At 36.5% G+C, this 15,080-nt stretch overlaps 1 protein-coding gene across 1 annotated transcript in view; it reads right to left on the reverse strand.

Annotated features, from left to right (window-relative positions):
- GPC5 (glypican 5) overlaps nucleotides 1-15,080 on the reverse strand; it is a gene marked incomplete at both ends in the record, with an annotated part of 1,327,667 nt that overhangs the window by 1,048,999 nt on the left and 263,588 nt on the right. The window contains one exon of the mRNA XM_079721818.1: nucleotides 10,072-10,205. Within this exon, the coding sequence (XP_079577944.1) occupies nucleotides 10,072-10,205 (134 nt within the window). The remainder of the gene's footprint in view (nucleotides 1-10,071; nucleotides 10,206-15,080) is intronic.

Raw genomic sequence — 15,080 nt, forward strand, 5'->3', positions numbered from 1 at the left:
TCTTACCAGCTAACTTCAAGCAATCAAGCAGAGAGCAGGAACTGCCATAGGGAAAGCACTCTGCCTGGGCTGGTTTAGACAGCTATATGAGCTGTCTTTACAGCTGTGTTGACTTGGTTTCTGCCCCAGACTAAGGATAAATAGTGATGCTTTGCTAGATGTTTAAAGCCTTTTCCTTGCCCTTCTCAACTTTCAGAGACCTTTGCAACTCGTATGTATCAATCACTCCAAGTCTCCAATCAGCTCATTACCATCATTCTACATACATGGGAAAAACTGGGTAGACTGAATAAGTACATCTCCAAAATGTGATTAAAATAATAATAAACTATAGTTTAGCTCCTTTTTCCAGACTCTATCAACAAGTTGAGCACAACCCTTATATCCAGAGACAGATTTGAATATGTAAATTTCCTTCCTCAAATTTTACAAATAGGACAAGAAGGCAATGCGTTCAACAGAAAGGTTCCCCACGAATTCAGAAGAAGTGGGAGAAAAAAAAAAAAAAGAAGTTAGGAACTTAGGAATATATAGAGAAATATCTATATTTATGATAGGAGACTATACTTCTGCCTTAGTTTACACTTATTCTGCATTTATTTGAGGAACTTCTTCAGACATCTCTAGGTCAGATTTCCTAGAGGCAGTGTCTGACACAGCAACGTGGATGCAGGTAACTCACTGAGGGATGCTCGTAAGAGAGAGGTAGTGAGGGAAGCCGGATAGAGTGGGGAGGAAGCAGTTAAGCAGTGATGTTGTCTCATCTTCAGCCAGATTCCACAAGCAGTGCTGCCATGTGAATTCCACCACATATTTGGTCCTACCACCTTGAGCAAGGGGGAAGCCCCATAGGCTCGGGTGTCAGTCAGTCATTGCCTGCAAACTGCCACCGACGGGGTGAGGTAGGTGGGAGTTTACCCCCACACCCATGTGGATGAGATGGTGTTTTAGCCACTCTCCAGAATGAGCCCCAGTAATCTTTCCCTTCCTGCCTCTGTGTAGTCCCCCTCCACTCTGGATAGAACTGACTTATGTAACTTTTAGGATATTGCAAAAGTGACAGTGTGGGACTTCAGAGGCTGGATCATTATAAGAAACTACAGCTTCTGCCTTGCTTTCTCTCGGATTGCTTACACTGAGGGAAACCAGCCACAACGTGGTGAGAAAACTCAAGCAGTCCTATGGACAGGTCATTGTGACAAGAAACCAAGGCCTCCTGCCAACAGTCATGTGAGTGAGCTATCTTGGAAGATGATACTCCAGCTCCACTAAGGCCTTCAAATGACTATGGCCCCAGTTGACTTCTTGACAGCAATCTCCCAGAGACCCTGAGTCAAAACCCCACAGCTAAGCAGCTCCCAACTTCCTGATCCACAGAAAGTTACATAATAAATGCTTATTTTTGCTTTAAGCCACTAAGTTTTGGAATGATTTGTTAGGTAGCAATAGATAATAAACACAGAAGGCTCCTATCTGTTGAGGTCAATTCCCCAGATAATAAGGCAGCTGTGCGTTATCAGCAGCCAGGACACAGCAACCAAGAAGCAGATAAAATGGACAGGTAAAGGGATGCAAGCAGGGCACCAGCAACATCCACTACCTTAGTTACCTTTCACATTAAATGTTTCCATTAAACCCTTCATACTCCTTAATATAGTGTCATGCCATGAACTTAATTATGACTTGGACATTTACAGTTTTAAAAAATGTATCTGGCAACACCTTGAAATTCTAGGCCTAGTGAAAATATTCTTCAAAAGTGAAGATATGTTCAGACAAACAACAGCTGAGAAAACTCATCACTAGTAATAAGCAATGAAAGATGTACTAAGGCTAAAGCAAAGATTCTAGATGAACACACAGAAATGAAAAAAAAAAGTGCCAGAAAGAATAAAATAGGTAATTATAGGTAAATATTGGCTACTTAAAGACAATGATAACAGTAATGTCTTGGGGGTTGTTGAAATGTTGGTAGAGCGGGGCTTCCCTGGTGGCACAGTGGTTGAGAGTCCACCTGCCCATGCAGGGGACATGGGTTCGTGCCCTGGTCCAGGAAGATCCCATGTGACCTGGAGCAGCTAGGCCCGTGAGCCATGGCTGCTGAGCCTGCACGTCCAGAGCCTATGCTCCGCAACGGGAGAGGCCACAAGAGTGAGAGGCCCGCGTACGGCAAAAAAAAAAAAAAAAAAAAAAAAAAAATGTTGGTAGAAGTAAGATTGGTTGACAAAAATAGCACAAAAGCTAGGAAGAGAGTAATAGAGTGAAACTGTTTTGAGGTACTTATATTGTTCAATGAAGTGGTAAAACTTTTAATTTAAAGTAGATGGTAAAAAATTAAAAGTGCATATTTTAGTCTCTATGATAGCCATTGAGAATACTGAAGAAACACAAAGCTAAAAAGCTTTGAAGATAAAAAAAAGATAAATACCAGCTAAACTCAAAAGAAGGCAAGAAAGGAGGAATAAAATAAAATGGTATAAAGGGATAACAAAGAACAAGATGGTAGCTTTAAACCCAACTACTATTTCAGTATATTATATATCACTGTAAAACACTGTAGAACCAACCTAAAATTGAGTCATTTATGTTAAGGACAAAATGAAGATGGTCAACGTAGGTGCATAAAGGAAAATTAACCTAACCTTACAGGAATTTACAGCTCTTCTCAGAAATTGGCAGAGGACACCAGCCAATCCCCAAACACCACGTCTGTCCGTGCCATCTCTGGACTTCCTATTCCCCTAACTCAGCCTCCCTGATCCAAATAAGAAAGAAAACCAGTAGCCAAACAATTACCTGAAAAAGCCAAATAACTTCCTTACTTATACCATAAATATCCCTTAGTCTGTGAGCAAATCAGAATTCACTACTCCCATAGCCTTGAGTTTCCCGGTTTGCAGGTTGAAATCCTTGCAATAAACTCATCTTTCTGCTTTTTTTTTTTTTTTTTTTTAATTCAGTGGTTTGGTTTTTGAACCATGCACTAGACATTCCAATTAAAAAACAAAAACTGATTAATCACCTCTTAATAAATATTGTTGGTTACCCCTGCCAAAGGTCAAATTATTTATGTCAACAATGGTTATATAAACCTCAAAAGAATTGTTTGAATAAAGGAAACTATATAAACTTAACTCTTACTCTGCCACAAAGACCTGAAAATATGTATGTTTTAAATCAGGTGTTTTATATTTCTTTAAAACAGAAATTTTTATAAGATACACCAATAAAGAAATTAAATCTAAAGTAAATTATGACAATATATTTTTAAAGACTATGACTTATTTATATGTAAAAACAGTTTAAAGTTTTAGTAAATAGAAGAGTGTTTATTTTTCCTTTACATGGTAAGACAGTGTCAGAGACACTGATGCATTTTACAACTAGAACAACTATACTGGATATAAGCAAGAGTTTCTCTCGGATACACCCTAAAAAGGTAAACTGTAGTGCATAGAGTATATGAGTTTTACCAGGTAGAGAAAGCCTCTTGCCAGAACAGCTGTACCAGTGCACCATGTGATCATCCACAGAGAAAACCCAGTCCCACGAACAGACTGACCATTAGAAATGGAGTACAAAAAAGTAGCCACATATAGCATTATAAACATATCTTTGTCTGAATCAGTTTTTGTATTCAATATAACCCTAATCAAAACTCGAGATTATAAAATATATTTGAAAAAATAATTCTACAAACATCTAAGAGAATTTTGAAAAACAGTAGGTAAAGGGGCTTACAAGATTTAAGAAAGTCTTTAAGAGCAAAAGAGAAAAAAGAAAAAACAGGAAAAATAAAACCCAGTAAACAGCAATTTCAGAGAGAGCTTATAAACAGGCCAGTGTATCTGTCTAAGGGAACTTGGAATGAGTATGAAGCAAAAAAAAAAAAAACAATCAATGAGAAAAGGAAAAGGACGGATTGTTTTAGAGCAACCCTTGAAATCTGCCTCAGAATTTGGAAAATTTAAGTTGGAACTTTACCTCATATATAACATATATAAAGATATAATCTCTACATATATTAACAATGTGAGAAACAAAACTATAATGCTAGTATGAAAAAGAATAGTAGACTATCCTTTCGAATTGATGCAGGCAAGAAATTTTTAAACAAGAAAACATTTTATAAACTCAACTTCTGTTTAACAAAGATCATCTTAAGTTACACATCAACTCACTTATTTACATTTAACTGAACTATCACCTTAGATAGAAAATGTTTGCAAAGTCTAAAACTGACAAACAATATATAGAACATAAAAAGAAACTCTTACAAATGGTTAAGTTAAATTCAAAAAGGAATCTAGTAGGAAACTGAGCTCACAGAAAAAAAGGAAACAAGAGAAAACAGAAAATTTTAGGAAATAAAAAATTTAAAACTATATGTTTGTATAGTTAACTTATATAACTATTATTAAACTATATTAGTTAATAAATTGATTAGAGTGATAAGAAAATAGCTCACCCATGAAATAAGAGATCTGAATTAACAAAAATATAAAGTACAAGAAAAAGAAATGTCACTTTATTTGCCGCAAAAAGAATTCTCAGTCTCTCACCAAGTTCCTAATCCCAGCTCCTGAGTACCTTCACTGTACTAAGGCTGGGTTCTCTTGAGAAAGATCCCTGCACAAGCCCAGCAATTATGTAGCATAAAGCTTTCTTCCCAACTTTCCTTAAGGGTCCTGTGGCCCTTTTGCTTCCCAGCAATAGAGACCAGCTCTAAGTTAACTAATCCTAAAGACCCAAAATGCCATTCTACTCTGTCTGTCTAAATGTGGCTCATAGAGGTCAAACTGAAATGGAGCATGACCCTATGATCCCCACCCCCCATGTCCTCAGTCTGGCTTTTGCCTGTGAAAAAACTTTGGGCAAAGAATAAGTTTAATCAGAGAAGTGAGAAAGTGCAGAAACAAAGGAAAACAGTCCAACAAGACTAAATAGTATAGTTTAGTCATTAAGCATAGTTCAGGACCTTTAGTTCCTTTTCATGGGCTATAGATCATATTCTGAGTGGTATCCTGTGAGCTGTTTTGTAGATATTGACACCCTCACCGGGTGGAAGAGATGAACTACATGATGACCAGGCTGTAGCCATGACATAAGCTGCGAGAATTCCGAGAACTGGCCTCAAAGAAATGGGAACAAACCAACCCTGGAACGGAAGATTAACGGTACTTAAAATCAAGATGACGCTGGTCAGACCACCACGTGACCAATTTCAAGAGGACTGTCGGAGCTGACTGTGCTGTTTCTGCATGTAGCCCCCTCCCTCCATCTACAAAAGCTCTTGCCCACTGATTTTCAGTGCCGGGAGGCAGTCGGCCTTTGGACAGGATTCCACCCTCCCCCCCATTGCCAGCATCCAAAATAAAGCAAGCTTTCCTTTCCACCAACCTTGCCTCTTTACTGACTTTTGAGTGGCGAGCAGCCGGACCCCACTTTCGGTTACAAAATGAAAATGAAATTTTAGGCTCAGTCTGTCTCACAGTGGGCCCAGTGAATCCACAGAAGTGTGTCTGTTTCACACTTCTCAATATGTCTTTGGAAGAGACATGCACATCCCTTGCACAGTCCCCACAATGTTTCCTCAACTCATGGAGTGAGGGCCGAACTGAAATCCCTAAAACTACCTCTTGTACAAAAAATAGTAAAACAAGAGAATATCACAGCTGTTTTGGTTCTGGTACCAATTCCAGTATGTGGAGAGGCAGTGAGGGTCCCCATACCAACAAAAAGCAATTTTCCCACAGCAGCAGCATATCTAAAAATCCAATTCAATTCTGACACTATCTACCCAGAGAGAGCATCAGATTCCACAAGTTAATGGTTCAGTCCTACGAGACTGTGTCCCACTCCCTCCAACACACACACACACACACACACTTCAGGTGCCAGTCTCAAGTCCAGGTTGTCACTCATACTTCTGACCAGTTGGCTATAAATCACACGTTCCCACTACCCACTCCCCCTTGAGTTTGACTAATTTGCTAGAGCGGCTCACAGAACCCAGAGAAATGTTTTACTTACCAGGTCAACAGTTTATTATAAAAGGATATAACTCCGGAACAGCCAGATGGAAGAGCTGCGCAGGGCAAGGCACTGGAGGATGGAGCACACAGCTTCCATGCCCTCCCCAGGCACGCCACTCGCCCCGTGCCTCCGCACGCTCAGCAACCAGGACGCTCTACAAACCATCGGGGGTTTTATGGAGGCTTCATTACCCAGGTGGGATTGCTTAACTCATGATCACTGTCGATTGAGTCAACCTGTGGGCCCTCACCCCTCACTGGAGATTAGGGGGTAAGACTCAAAGTTCCAGCCTTTTAATCACATGCTTGGCCCTCCAGGCAGCCAGCCCCATCCCTAGGTGGGACCCAAAAGTCACCTCATTAACATAACAAAAGACACCGTTCTTCTCTCGTCACTTAGGAAAATCCAAGGGTTTTAGGAGTCTATGCCATGAGTGGTGTCAAAGAACAAATACATATTTCTTACTATAAATCACACTATCACAATATCCTTGGGAATTGCTGAGTTTAGGGTCATCACCAGACACAAAAATTGTAGTGGTGGTGATCTTAACACTTCACCATTGACCTCACTTGTTTGGCCGGTCTATGCACACGGGGTGGACATGGATAATGGTTGGATTATCATAAACTGAGTCAGAGGGTGACTCCAATTACATACTCCTTTGTATGTGGTGTCTGCTAGAGCAAATCAATACATGTTCTGCCACCTGCTATCCAGCTAATGACTTGACAAATGCTTTTCTCTCTTTACCAATTAGTAAGGGCAATTAGAAACATTTCACTTTCAGCTGGCAAGAACCCCTCCACTGCTAGACCTCAAGGCAATTCTCCCACTCCGTGACAGACAGGAGCCATGATCATCTAGACATCCTACAGGACACCATGCTGATAATCAAATATTGATCACATTATGCTAGATAACTTAGTAGACAAGTGAATGATTCTGGTGGGGAAAAATATTGACATTTTGAGTGCTTGACAATTCAGCAGGGTTTCTAAATGTCTAGTAGTCTGAATCTGACTGGGATATTCTTCTCATGCAAAAGACAAATTTCACCACTTAAGATGACCTAAAGCACAGGAAGAAGCACAGAGCTTTTGGGATCCCTTTGCATCTTAGAGAAAACATATTACACAAATATTACAACATACTGTGTTGCTACAATCCATTTATAAAGTAGCACCAAGGTGCTCTGACATTCAGTCCAGATGACCCAGTTCATCTATGCAATGGTGACTGAAGTACTGGAGGCAAATAAAGATGCTCTGCAGAGACTCCAGAAAGCCCCATAAGAAGAATCACAGTATAGACACCAAGGGTTTTAGAGTAAAGTCATTTATTTTTTTACTGAACACTATTTTTGTTTGTTTGGTTAGTTGGTTGGTCAGTTGGTTGGTCCATCTGTCATTCAGTAGGTCAGTCAGCTGGTTGGTTTACAACTTGGCTCTGGCAGAACCTGCACACTTGACCATAAACCAGCAAATGATTCTGCAACCTGAGATGCCCATGAGGAAATAGGTACTATCTGACCTGCCAGGCTATAAGACTGGGCTTGTATAGAAGCAATATAACATCAAGTGGGCATGATCGATTGGAAATCAGGCTCAAGCAGGTGGGAAAAGGACAAGTAAGATGCAAGGAAATTAGCCCAGACTCACTAAGCACCTATTCCTGCTACATTGCCCCACCTACTTAAATCAAAATTTATGACCTCATGGGGAAAGATAAGTTGATGAAGGATAAATAAAATTCAGGTTATAAAAGGAAAATCAAAATAGTATTGCTAAGAGAGCTTTCTAAAACGGAGCTGGGAGTCCACTGAGGAAGTGTGACTTATGTACATCTGGACCTGGATGGAATCTGACCTTTGACCACTTACTGTCTTAATGCAGGCACTCAGAACACCTGCCCAATGATACTTATCGGATACTTACCACAAATAACTTGTGACAGCCTATCTACTTATTGAACCCTTACCCTAAAATAGCCCTTAAGAATAAATATTTCCTTTCTTGTATCAGAGTCAATCATAATTCTTGCCAGACAACTTCAACAAGCATGTGGCTTTTATCTTTATAAGCCCCAACACTGCTCCAACACTCTTTTAGTTTCAGCCAAATCTCTCTCCTGAATTGCAATTCCTAATAGCCCAAATAAACTCTTACTTGCAGCCTTCTGCACTGTTTGGATGACAAAGTCTACTTTATGATAGGAAAGGATAGATAAAATTCAGGTCTACTTTATGGATAGTAGATATATCCATATATATGCACAATATATAGGCATCAAGAGGAAATATACTGCCACAGAAATTAAGTTCCATTTAGGAATGGCAATAAAAAATGTGTAAAAGTGAAATGCTTAAGCTGGCTCAAGTGCAGGACCTCTGGTTGTTCACTTTGTGTGGCATGAGATTGGCAGTGATGAGCCTACCCTGATTCATGGGAAATGGTTAATGGTGGCTGACCAGTCAAGGGCATAGAAATAATGAGTTTGCAAGATTGGTGACATGGAGGTCTATTCAATGGCCAGGATAGATACTTATAAAACTTTCCACTCAGATAAGCCCCTCATTGCTCCTGAGCCATTCTGTAACATTTCACCTGCATGGTCTTAGTTTTGCAAGGGAATAAACCATGTTAAGTACCGGGTTTTGTTTTGGTTTTTCAGCAACTAGGTTGTTTTGGTGGTGAAACTGACATGATCTTCAGTAACGTAATATCTTCCTTAGCTGGGTTTTATTATAAGAACCACCATAGCCAAGGCATACTGATTTCTCAAATGCAAGAAATAACTACTGATCACTATAGATGTTTAAATTGAAAAAAATTTTTAAACACAGCTATTTTACTTGCAAACAATGTGCTAATTGTTTTCAGCTGTAGCACATAGCCAGTAATAGCTCAGTTCTTCATCCCGTGTTAATAACCCAACCAAGGAGAGAATGAGGCAATTAAGAGCACTATCTCAAAAGGAAACATATTTTACATTATAGAGAGTAAAGTATGTAAAATACTGAATTCTCCATAAGATATTTTTAGAAATAATTATTTGAATTAATAAACAAACACAGAATTCTGAATTTCAGGTCAATTAAAAAATACCTACTGAGAATGTAGTATTTGCCATTGTACTGGTCAACTGAATACCAAAATAAATAAATAATAGTTTCCTCCAGTATTAAAAAGTTTTTAGTTTAATCACCAATTCTCAAGCAACAGACACTAATGAAGGTTTTAACAATTAATTTAACAATTAATCACGGGCACAGTGGTAGAAATGTGAGTTATAGAAGCAAGCCACTCAATGCTTATCATTTTGAATCGAAAGATTGTAATTTTCAGCATTCCAGGTAAAAGGTATGGACACTTTACATTTTTTAACAGGTACTTAACATTCAGTAATACTTATCACGTCATTTACATGAATATTCTTTCTGTGTTGCATTCTGTCCAATATAGTAGCTATTAGCTACATGTAAAATTTTGACTAAAACTAATTAAAATTATGTAACGTTAAAAATTCAATCCTCAGTCACACTAGCTACATTTAAAAATTTTTTTATTTTATTGTGGTAAGAGCACTTACCATGAGATCTACCCTCTTAATAAATTCTGAAGTGTACAATGCAATATTGTTGACTACAGGGAGGGTGAAATGGGGACTTACTTTTCAAGGGGCATAGTTTCAGTTAAGCAAGATGACTGAGTGTTATAGATTGCTGTACAACATTGTACACTAGCCGCATTTGAAGTGCACAATGATCATATGTATGTAAGTCCTGCCATATTGTATCATAAACAATGTTCCCTTATCATAGAAAGGTTTTTTGGTCTATCTTCCTAATTAACAGAATAGGAGGAAGCACTGAATTTTAAAGGTAATTAATGTTGATATTTTGTTTCTTCAAGAGTGTATTTTGTTCTACTTAATTCTTAATTCAACCCCTACAGAATAGAATACATTCTATTCTGTTGTAAAATTAATAGCTTACTTTCTTTTCTCTTTCTGGTTGTAAAACAAATGTCTTACTTTCTTCTGTTGGCAAGTGTCTCTTCCCCATTTCTTATAAAGATCTTCATTCCATGCTTCTCTTTGCTCCCATCAAAAGAACAACGGGGGCTTTGTGTGGGTGTTCTGATTGGACGGCCGCAAATCTTATTTACCTTTTAAATAGAAAATATTAAACACAGTTAGAAACCATGCTCCAGCCTTTCTGAGGATGTAATGTTCACTAGAGTCCAAAACAATAACATATTCTTATTTATACCACACTAATAACCTTTAAGACATATAATGTTTGTTAATTTTTTAAATAAAGGGAATCAAATTATCTGTATAAAATGACAGCCATAATAAACTGATGCTATACACATTTATACAGTTTGCATGTATGCAAGTGCAAAATACACAAATAAAAACATATATGCAAAATCAGAGAACTACATTAATAAACTAGCCTGCTTGCATAAATAAAACTATTTAATCAAAGTAGATATTATTTATGGTTTATATCCATATGTATGATTAATTACTTGTACTAATTTTTTTAATAAAACAAGTTGCTATTGAATATGTGGTCCATTTCTATATGAGTTCTAAGGGTAGTTTTCTTCTTAAACTGCTTTCTTAGAAATGGCAATAAATATTTTTATATAAGATCTCATTTTGTAATAGTTGTATATCTTTTTCCTCAATCTGGTTTGATTTGAAGGGTGTTATTTATGGTCTCTTTTTAAAAAATTATAGAATAGAAAATTTTATTTTTTAATACTACTTATCTAGTAAAGATCTTCATATGTAATTATCATTGAAAATTAAGTAATTAATTGGACACATTACCATGTAAAGCATCAAAAAAGATTCACAAGATAACTTATACATTTAAAAAGGCAGAGTCATATAATTAAAAATACATAAAAGTATTGCCTGAGAATCAGGAGACTTTGGTTCCTGTCCTAATTTTTCCTTCTTAATTGCTGAGATCTTGAAAACAGTGGCAGAACTTTTTAAAACTTGATTCTCTAATGTGTAAAATGAAGAACTTAGAATAAGTTATTCCAAAGTTCCCTTAAAGTTCTAAATTTTAAAAAATTTTCCATGAATGAGCATTACAGGAATTATGCATCAACTCATTTATTTAAACCATAATTATTTTGTTCCAATATTTGCAAAGAACATGTATTAGATGCTATAGGACATAAAAGATTAGAAACTGAACTTTCCCCAAAAGAGCTGACAATTTAGAAGGAAAGAAAAAACAATCCCCCCAAACATCAAAATGCACATGAACCTTAAGAAAAGGCCTGGCCCACACCAGGCTCCAGCCCACCCTGCCAATGTGACAGCCCCAGAGAATGCTGGGAAAGGCCCTGGCCCATGTTCACTTTGGCTCCAGTCCTCCTGCCAAAGCCACTGGGCACACATAGTCAGCATAGGGATACTCCCAGACAAGGACATACCTTCAAGAGCAGGAGAGGTAATTGCTTCACCTAATTTATAGAGACAAACAACAGAAAGCAAACTTTAATGAAATGGAGATAAATAATTTACTTGATAGAATGTTCAAAGCACCAGTCCTAAAAAAGCTCACTGAACTCAGGAGAAGGCTATAGGAACACAGTGAGAATTTTAACAATGAATCTGAAAATGTAAAACAAATATTATATATATAAAATATATATATTTATGTATATGAACCTCATGGTAACCAAAAACCTACAATAGATACACAAAAAAACAAAGGAGCCCAAAAGTAATACTAAAGAAAATCATCAAACCACAAGGGCAGAGACTAAAAGAAGAAAAGAACAGAGAAGAACTACAAATACCTCCAGAAAAGAATGAACAAAATGGCAATAAGTACATACCTATCAATAATCACTTTAAATAGAAATGGACTAAATGCCCTAATCAAAAGACATAAGGTGGTTAAATGAATAAAAATAACAAGACCCATCCATATACTGCTTACAAGATATTCATTTCAATGCTGAAGACACACACAGACTGAAAGTGAGAGGATGGAAAAAGGTATTCCATGCAAACGGAAACAAAAAGAAAGCTTTGGTAGCAATACCCATGTTAGACAAAACAGACTTGAAAAAAAAGTCTATAGCAAAAGACAAAATAGGACATTACATAATGATGAAAGAGTCAATCCAAGAAGAATTCTTAAACATGTATGAACCTAACATAGGCATACTTATATACATAAAGAAAATATTAACAAACATAAAGGGAGAAAATGACAGTGATACAAAAGTAGGGGACTTTAATACCCTACCTGCAGCAACGGACATATATAATCTGGACAGAAAATCAGTACAGAAACATTGGCCTTAAATGACACATTAGACTAGATGGACTTAACAGATATCTATAGGACATTCCATCCCAAAACAGCAGAATACATATTCTTTTCAAGTGCATATGGAATATTCCCCAGGATAGATCACGTGCTAGGCCACGAAACATGTCTCAATTAATTGAAGAAGATTGAAATCATATCAAGCATCTTTTCTGACCACAAAGATATGAAACTAGATCAGTTACAAGGAGAAAACCGGAAAAAACACCAACACATGGAGAGTAAACAACATGCTACTATAAAACCAATGTGTCAATGAAGAAATCAAAAAATACCTTGAGATTAATTAAAATAAAGACACAATATTCCAAAATCCATGGGATGTGGCAAAAGCAGTCCTAAGAGGGATTTATAGTGATACAAGCCTATCTCAGGAAACAAGAAAAATGTCAAAGGAGCAATCTAACTTGACACCTAAAAGCACTAGTAAAAGAAGAACAAAGACCAAAGTTAGTCAAAGGAAGGAAATAGTAAAGATCAGAGTAGAAATAAATGAAATAGAGAACAAAAAAAAAGAGGAAGAAAAGATCAATGAAGCTAAGAGCTGTTTTTTTGAAAATATAAATGAACTTGATAAACCCTTAGCTAGACTCATCAAAAAAAAAGGGGGGGGGAGGGCCCAAATAAATAAAATTAGAAATGAAGAAGTTACAACTGACATCCCAGAAATACATACAATCATAAGAGAGTACTACAAACAATTATAAGCCAAAATTTGGACAATGTATAAGAAATGTATAAATTCCTAGATACATACAGTCTTCCAAGACTGAATCTGGAAGAAACAGAAAATCTGTACAGACCCAATAATAGTAATTAAATTAAATCAGCAATCAAAAAACTTTCAGCAAACAGAAGTCCAGAACCAGATAGCTTCATAGGGGAATTCTACTAAACGTTTAAAGAAGAGTTAATACCTATCCTTCTCAAATTATTCTGAAAAACTAAAGAGGAAGGAATACATCCAAGCTCATTCTACAAGGTCAGCATTATCCTGATACCAAGACCAGCCAGAGATATTACAAAAAAAGAAAATTACAGGCTAATAACCCTGATAAACAATATCAATATCCACAAATTAATTAATGTGATACACCATATTAACAAAAGGATAAAAAATCACATGATCATCTCAATAGATACAGAAAAAGCATTTGACAAAATTCAACATCCATTCATTATAAAAACATTCAACAAAGTTGGTATACAGGGAATAAGCTTCAACATAATAAAGGCCATTTATGAGAAACACACAGTTAACATCATACTCAACAGTGAAAAGCTAAAATCTTTTCCTCTAAGATCAGCAACAAGACAAGGATGCTCACTCTTCTCACTTTTATTTAACAAAATATTGGAAGTCTTAGTGACAGCAGACAACAAAAAGAAATAAAAGGCATTCAAATTGGAAGAGGAGAAGTAAAACTATCACTATTTGCAGAGGACATGATAATATATATAGCAAACTCTAAAGACTCCACCAGAAAACTACCAGAACTAATAAATGAATTCAGTAAAGTCACAGGATATAAAATAAATATACAGAAATTTGTTGTATTCCTATACACTTATAATGAACTATCATAAAGAGAAATCAGTAAAAAAAATTCCATTTACAATGGCATTAAAAAGAATAAAATACCCAGGAATAAACTTAACCAAAAAGGTGAACCACCTGTACTCTGAAAACTATAAGACATTGATGAAAGAAATTGAAGACAACACAAATAAATGGAAAGATATTGTGTGTTCATGGATTAGAAGAATTAAGATTATTAAATACACAAATATTTACAATTGCCAAGATATGGAAGCAACCTAAGTAAGTGTCCATCAACTGATGAATGGCTAAATAAGATATGGTATATAGAATTGACCCTTGAACAATGTGGGAGTTAGGGGCACCAACCCCATACAGTCAAAAATCCACATATAACTTTATAGTCCACTCTGTGTATCCACAGATCCACATCCATGAATTCAACCAACTGCAAATAGTGTGGTACTGTAGTACATATTTATCAAAAAAAAATCCACATATAAGTGTACCTGTTCAAACCCACATTGTTCAAGGATCAACTGTATATACAATGGAATATTACACAGCCATTAAAAAAAGAATGGAATCTTGCCACTTGCAATAACATGGATGGACCTGGAGGGTATTATGCTAAGTGAAATAAGTCAGACAGAGAAAGACAAATACTATGTTTTCACTTATATGTGAAATATAAGAAAAAAACAAATAAACAAATATAACTAAATAGGAACAGACTCAGATATAGAGAACAAGCTAGTGGCCACCAGAGGGGAGGCAGGTGGGGGAGGCGGGGAACGGGCAGATTAGATGGAGGGGATTCAGAGGTACAAACTATCAGTTATAAAATATAGGTCACAAGGATGTAATGTAGAGCACAAGGAATATGGTCGATAATATTATAATAACTTTTCATGGTGTATAATCTATAAAAATATAGAATCATTATATTGTACACCTGAAACTAATACAATAAGTCAACTCTACTTCAATAAAAAAAGAAAAAGAAGTAACACTGCAACATGTAGAAAATGAACAGATAAACTCTGTTTGAGGTGCTGAAGGAAGAGCTTCAGTAGGTAATGTCTAAATGGCAGATTAAAAGATAAACTAGGGGTTTGTCAGGTAGACAAA

Source organism: Hyperoodon ampullatus, assembly GCF_949752795.1.
Source record: "Hyperoodon ampullatus genome assembly, chromosome: 16".
NCBI classification, from domain to species: domain Eukaryota; kingdom Metazoa; phylum Chordata; class Mammalia; order Artiodactyla; family Ziphiidae; genus Hyperoodon; species Hyperoodon ampullatus.